Source organism: Alosa pseudoharengus, unplaced genomic scaffold (assembly GCF_046254945.1).
Source record: "Alosa pseudoharengus isolate Yale_2024_CS ecotype anadromous, Long Island Sound unplaced genomic scaffold, YU_APseudo_1.1 YU_APseudo_1.1_scf_22, whole genome shotgun sequence".
Classification (NCBI taxonomy): domain Eukaryota; kingdom Metazoa; phylum Chordata; class Actinopteri; order Clupeiformes; family Clupeidae; genus Alosa; species Alosa pseudoharengus.
In genome coordinates, this window is record NW_027468680.1 from 2,026,776 (window position 1) to 2,034,275 (window position 7,500).

General features: G+C 41.5%; 1 protein-coding gene across 2 annotated transcripts in view; it reads left to right on the forward strand.

The window, feature by feature from the left end:
• The window catches only part of pitrm1 (pitrilysin metallopeptidase 1), a 35,050-nt gene that overhangs the window by 9,441 nt on the left and 18,109 nt on the right, over positions 1–7,500 (forward strand). For both annotated transcript variants that reach the window (XM_076300198.1, XM_076300199.1), the window contains 4 exons: positions 3,337–3,425; positions 5,422–5,550; positions 5,848–5,961; positions 6,802–6,898. In XM_076300198.1, coding sequence (XP_076156313.1) covers positions 3,337–3,425; positions 5,422–5,550; positions 5,848–5,961; positions 6,802–6,898 — 429 coding nt within the window. The remainder of the gene's footprint in view (positions 1–3,336; positions 3,426–5,421; positions 5,551–5,847; positions 5,962–6,801; positions 6,899–7,500) is intronic.

Here is a 7,500-nt window from a genome sequence, read left to right on the forward strand (position 1 = left end):
TGTTTACATTGGAATTAACGCTGTTATGGATCCATTTCTCTGCAACGCAACGTAGCCTACAACATTTCTCTTTAGATATACAGGAACAGCTTACTATGTTGAAGAGTGACGATTGCGTAGAATGCAAGAATATCCCCAAACTCTCATTAAAACGTTCTCTTTTAGGTAACTTTCCACGCTGATGGTGCCCAAAATGAAACACAACTGTGTTCAAAGCAGGATGAGGAAAACCTGAGGTTGTGTGTTTGTACAAAACTGAGCTAGAATTTTATAGCTTTGAAAAATATTTAACATTGTTTCATGTGTAATTGAGATTGCAGAGTTGTGGGAAACTGAGTCAGTGCATCACCAATCCCTGTAATAGTAGTGGTAGTAGGCCAGACACTATTACGTATAGGCTGCATATGGCAGTGTAGAATGGTTAGGGTGGGGGGGGGGGGGCATATAAAAGTTTGAGAACCGGTGGCCTAAAACAATTCGTGGTGGTTGCATGTTAGATCTGAAGTGAAATGGGTCGTGATGGTCTGTCATTTTTAAAAAGTGGGTCCCCAGAAAAAAAGTTTGGGAAACACTGTTCTAGAGGATGAGAGTGTTCTAGAGCTGCAGTGTTCCAGAGCTGCAGTGTTCTAGAGGATGAGAGTGTTCTAGAGCTGCAGTGTTCTAGAGCTACAGTGTTCTAGAGGATGAGAGTGTTCTAGAGCTACAGTGTTCTAGAGGTCGAGAGTAACACAGAGCTGCAGTGTTCTAGAGGATGAGAGTGTTCCAGAGCTGCAGTGTTCTAGAGGATGAGAGTGTTCTAGAGCAGCAGTGTTCTAGAGCTACAGTGTTCTAGAGCTACAGTGTTCTAGAGAATGAGTGACGCAGAGCTATAGTGTTCTAGAGGATGAGAGTGTTCTAGAGCTGCAGTGTTCTAGAGGATGAGAGTGTTCCAGAGCTACAGTGTTCTAGAGGATGAGAGTGTTCTAGAGCTACAGTGTTCTAGAGGATGAGAGTGTGAAGCAGAGCTACAGTGTTCTAGAGGATGCGAGTGACACAGAGCTGCAGTGTTCTAGAGCTGCAGTGTTCTAGAGCTTCAGTGCTCTAGAGCTACAGTGTTCTAGAGGATGAGAGTGTTCTAGAGCTGCAGTGTTCTAGAGCTACAGTGTTCTAGAGGATGAGAGTGTTCTAGAGCTACAGTGTTCTAGAGGTCGAGAGTAACACAGAGCTGCAGTGTTCTAGAGGATGAGAGTGTTCCAGAGCTGCAGTGTTCTAGAGGATGAGAGTGTTCTAGAGCAGCAGTGTTCTAGAGCTACAGTGTTCTAGAGCTACAGTGTTCTAGAGAATGAGTGACGCAGAGCTATAGTGTTCTAGAGGATGAGAGTGTTCTAGAGCTACAGTGTTCTAGAGGATGAGAGTGTGAAGCAGAGCTACAGTGTTCTAGAGGATGCGAGTGACACAGAGCTGCAGTGTTCTAGAGCTGCAGTGTTCTAGAGCTTCAGTGCTCTAGAGCTACAGTGTTCTAGAGGATGAGAGTGTTCTAGAGCTGCAGTGTTCTAGAGCTACAGTGTTCTAGAGGATGAGAGTGTGAAGCAGAGCTACAGTGTTCTAGAGCTGTAGTGTTCTAGGGCAGCCTTTCTCAAACTTCTTTGACCTGAGACCTGGTAATGACATACTTTGGGGTCATAGGGCCCACCTACACGACCCCCCCCATTAAATTATCATTATGATTATCATTATCACAATTATTATTGATATGCTATATTGTTATACATCACTTCAAAGCAGACAATTTAGTTTTAGTTTAAAGTGCTAACATTGTTCACATTGTTAATTGCTTTTACATGATGCTTGCATGAGAAATACTTCTCAAAACAACAGCAATTACAATGTGTTACAATGTTTCAGAGCTGTGTAATGGTTGTGATGTGATGTCTCTATAGACACACACCACACACACCCACACACCAGACACCCATACAGAGCTGTGTAAAGAATATGATGTGTTGTGATTTGTCTACAGAGCTGTGTAAAGGATATGATGTGTTGTGTAAAGGATATGATGCGTTGTGTAAAGGATATGATGTAAAGGATATGATGTGTTGTAGAGGTGGGCGATATGGACAAAAAATAATATCTAGATATTTTTTGTGATTTTGACGATAACGATAATTAGTCGATATCCTTTAAAAAATATTTTTTGTTAAAGTCTGAGTTACTTTACAGCTCATTATTTATGAATAGCATCATTACAATAATAACCAATAACCTAACCTATGACTTTTTAACCAAATCAACCAATGCATTGTCACTCTATGACACATTTCCAATTCTGCCCCCACTTGTGTGTGTGGCAATGACATGGTCTAGCCAGCTACATTAGAGAAGATGAATAGGCCTAACAGTTTCCCAAGAGAAAGTTTGAAGCTGAAGTTCCTTTCAAACCTTTACATAGGATTCACTGTAAAACTAAGAGCAAACCAACAGAGTAGCCTACATCTCAGTTATTTCCTTCTATGTTTTGTTTTAGAGCAATCACGTAGGCTAGCATTCCAAGTTACAGAATAGAAACTAATGCGTTAGCTTATGGCTAATGTATTAGAGAAATCCCATAGAGATGCTAACGGTTAGCATAATCGGTAAACGTAGATATTTAGAGCGAACTTCAGTCCATTTACAAAAGAGTTACATGAGAATAGTTATTAAAATACTCAAAGGCTATTTTTTTCTCTCCATATAATACCGTGTAGGAAAAAACGTGACTGTCTCATCAATGCTACTTGAACAGAAATAGCCGCATAAAAAAAGTAGGCTACTCTCGCTGCACAAAATAAACATTAGGCGTGTGTGGAACAACGTTGTGACCCACTAGTGATCACGTGACACTTGCTCTGCTGCACTTCTCCCGCATAGCCTACCTCCTGGGAATGTATGAGTCTTCAGTGAGTGATTTCGAGTGTTTTTTCCCCATAAGTAATGTAAATACTCGCTGATGTCACTTTGCACATCGTTAAAACAACAATCACGATATTATCGCAGACGATATATATCGCCCACCCCTAATGTGTTGTGATTTGTCTACAGAGCTGTGTAAAGGATATGATGTGTTGTGATTTGTCTACAGAGCTGTGTAGAGGATATGATGTGTTGTGTAAAAGATATGATGCTTTGTGTAAAGGATATGATGTGTTGTGTAAAAGATATGATGCTTTGTGTAAAGGATATGATGTGTTGTGTAAAGGATATGATGTAAAGGATATGATGTGTTGTGTAAAAGATATGATGCGTTGTGTAAAGGATATGATGTGTTGTGTAAAGGATATGATGTAAAGGATATGATGTGTTGTGATTTGTCTACAGAGAGAAGATCATGTGACCTGCAAGCCTGATGCAATGGCTCCAGATCCCACCAAACAAAACACACTGTGTGTGAGCTACCTACTGGGAGAGTGAGTACACACACAGACACAAACCTTCCTTTGATCCCTTTAATTGATTTGATTGATTTGATCCCAATCACACACACACACACACATATATATATATATATATATATATATATATATATATATATACAGCGGGGAAAATAAGTATTGAACACGTCAACATTTTTTTCAGTAAGTATACTTCCAATGAGGCTATTTGCATGAAATTTTCACCAGACATTAGTATTAACTCAGATAATCCACCCATATAAAAAAATCCAAACATTAAAGTCCATAGGTAGAGTTATGTGCAATAAAGTGGAATGACACAGGAAAAAAGTATTGAACACGCCTGCTGAAATTTCTTAAATACTTTGTGGAAAAGCCTTTATTCGTAATGACAGCTTCAAGGTATTTCCTGTATGATGAAACTAATCAGTCAGAGTATTCTGGTGTGAGTTTGGCCCATTCTTTTAAACAGATAGTCCTTTAATATTGAAGATTTCAGGGGTCCCTCTTGTAAATCCTGATCTTTAGTTAACTTCCAAAACTGTTCAATTGAATTGAAGTCAGGGCCTTGATTTCCTTTCTCTGAAACCAATTGAGAGTTTCCTTTGCTGAATGGTTAGGATCATTGTCCTGCTGGAAGGTCTAGCCATGTCTCATCCTCATCATCCTGGTGGATGTAAAGATTCTCCCAGAAAAAAATGACTCCATTCATCATTCCTTCAACTGTATGAAGTCTGCTAGTACCATGAGATGAAAAACAGCCCACACCATGATGCCACCACCTCCAAACCTCACTGTTGGTAGGGTATTTTTAGGGTGATGCACAGTGCCATTTCTCCTCCAAATATGGTGTGTAGTATGACATCCGAAAAGTTACATTTTTAACCAGAATACATTCTCTCAGTATTGCATAGGATTGTCCAAATGTTGTGTAGCAAACTTTCAACGAGGTTTGACATGTTTTTCTTCAGCAAAAGAGTCATGCGGGATGAGCGTGCGTAGAGGCCATGGTGATGGAGTGCATTACCTATGATTTTCTCTGTAAAAATTGTACCTGCTGCCTCCAAGTCTTTCTGGAGCTTTCTCTGAGTGGTCCTTGGATCTTCGGCTACACTTCTGACTATCCTTCTGACTTCCTGGTCAGAAATCTTGCAAGGAGATCCTGTGCATGGCCAGTTGATGATGCATTGATGTTCCTTCCACTTGCAGATAATGGCTCCAATACTGCTTGCTGGATGATTCTGAAGTTTTGAAGTACATCTGTAACCAGTTCCAATGATATGTTTTGCAACAATAAGGTTGCAAAGGTCTTGGGAGGGCTCTTTGCTTTTGCCCATCATGAAATGTTTCTTGTGTGACACCTTGGTAACAAAAAACCTTTTTATAGCCCACCAGTATGTACTAACCCAGTTTATATCAATTTGCACAGATAGGAGGGATAATTTCTCTAAATACTTATAGATTCCAGTTTGTTCCTTGCCATTCCTTGCCTTTGTGTACTGCTTTTTCTTAGTGTGTTCAATACTTTTTCCCTGTGCCATTCCACTTTTTTACTCATAACTCTACTTTTAGACATTAATGTTTGGATTTTTGGATATATGTGTGGATTACCTAAGTTAATACTAATGTCTGGTGAAAATTTCATGCGAATAGCCTCACTGGAAGTATACTTACTGAAAAAAATGTTGAAGTGTTCAATACTTATTTTCCCCGCTGTATATATATATACATACATACACACACACACACACACACACACACAGACATATACACACACTCACACACATACATACACACACACACACACCTGTTGTGTGTGAGCTACCTACTAGGAGAGTGAGTGTACACACACACACACACACACAACACCTACAGTATACAATGACACAAACCTTCCTTTGATCCCTTTAATTGATTTGATTGATTTGATCTCTTTGATTGATGTGATTGATTTGATCTCTTTGATTGATGTGATTGATGTGATTGATTTGATGTGGTTTCTCTCTCTCAGCATCACTGAGGTGTTTGAAGGCTTCGTGTTGAGTCTGCTCTCCTCTCTGATGATCTCGGGGCCAAACTCTCCGTTCTATCGGGCCCTCATAGAGCCCAAGATCGGATCTGACTTCTCCTCCGTGGTGGGGTAAGACTGCGCGCACACACACACACACGTATGGAAATACACACACACACACACACACATACAGAAATAAACACACACACACACACACACACACACACACACAGAGAAACACACACATACAGTATGCATTTAGACAAAACAAATATACACACGTACACAAGTGTACACTCACATAAATGTATGTGTTGTGCGTCTGAATGCATGTGTTTGTGTGTGCGTGCGTGCGTGTGTGTATATGTATGTGTGTGTGTGTGTGTGTGTGTGTGTGTGTGTGTGTGTGTGTGTGTGTGTGCGTAGGTATGATGGGAGCACCAGACAGGCCTCCTTCAGTATCGGGCTGCAGGGGATGTCTGAAGCCGACAACGAACGCGTCAAACGCATCATCAATGACACCATCGATGACATCATTGTGTAAGTGCCACTGTGGAAGAAAATGTACCAAAATGAATGAATGTCTATAGAATGTTCTAAAGAACGCATGACAATGGGGAACTCAGCCAAGCAGTGGAACAACTGTGCTTTATGTATGGCTGAGTACTATGGAATAACTGTGCTTTATGTATGGCTCAGTACTATGGAATAACTGTGCTTTATGTATGGCTCAGTACTATGGAATAAGAAAAAAAAGAAATCTGACCAAAGTATCTATAAACACTGAGCGTCTGAGATGAGGTTTGTCTGTCTTGTTAGTAGTTTATTCATCTCTGCAGAAGTCTCATGCATCGTGTGCACTGACCTGTTTCTCACACACACACAGTTCTATCAGTACACACACATCACTATATCTCCCTGCACACACACATTTATATCAATACACACACATCACTATATCTCCCTGCACACACACATTTATATCAATACACACACATCACTATATCTCCCTGCACACACACATTTATATCAATACACACACATCACTATAGGGGAACAACAGGTAGCGGAGTCTCTCTCTCTCTCTCTCTCTCTATCTCTCTCTCTATCTATCTCTCTCTCTCTCCCTCTTTCTCGGCAGGGGCTCAGGAGTTGTCGAGCAACTGGAAGGTTGCCGGTTCGAACCCAACTCCTCCTGACCCTGTCCAAGTGTCCATGAGCACAAAATGTTTACGCTCTAACAGAAACTGACAGAGTGGGCTGTAGTGATCGCCATGTCTGTGCCACTAATGGGATTTTGTGTGTGTGTGTGTGTGTGTGTGTGTGTGTGTGTGTGTGTGTGTGTGTGTGTGTGTGTGTGTGTGTGTGTTGTGTGTGTAGAAAGGGCTTTGAGGAGGAGAGGATTGAAGCTCTGCTCCATAAGATTGAGATCCAGATGAAACATCAGTCTTCCAGTTTCGGCCTCTCCCTCGCTTCTGTGAGTCTCACACACACACACACACACACACACACACACACACACACACTCCAACCCTTTTCCCTCGCTTCTGTGAGTCTCACACACACACACACACACACACACACACACACACACACACACACACTCCAACCCTTTTCCCTCGCTTCTGTGAGTCTCACACACACACACACACACACACACACACACACACACTCCAACCCTTTTCCCTCGCTTCTGTGAGTCTCACACACACACACACACACACACACACACACACACACACACTCCAACCCTTTTCCCTCGCTTCTGTGAGTCTCACACACACACACACGCACACGTCTCCTTAAGGCTTTTGCCCAGAAACATTCCTTTGGGTACCCTGCTAATCAATAGAACCCTGTGTCTCTAGTACATTGTGTTGTTTGGGTACCCTGCTCATCAGTAGAACCCTGTGTCTCTAGTACGGTGTGTTTGGGTACCGTGCTCATCAGTAGAACCCTGTGCTCATCAGTAGAACCCTGGGCTCATCACTAGAACCCTATGTCTCTAGTACATTGTGTTGTTTGGGTACTGTGCTCATCAGTAGAACCCTGTGCTCATCAGTAGAACCCTGTGCTCAT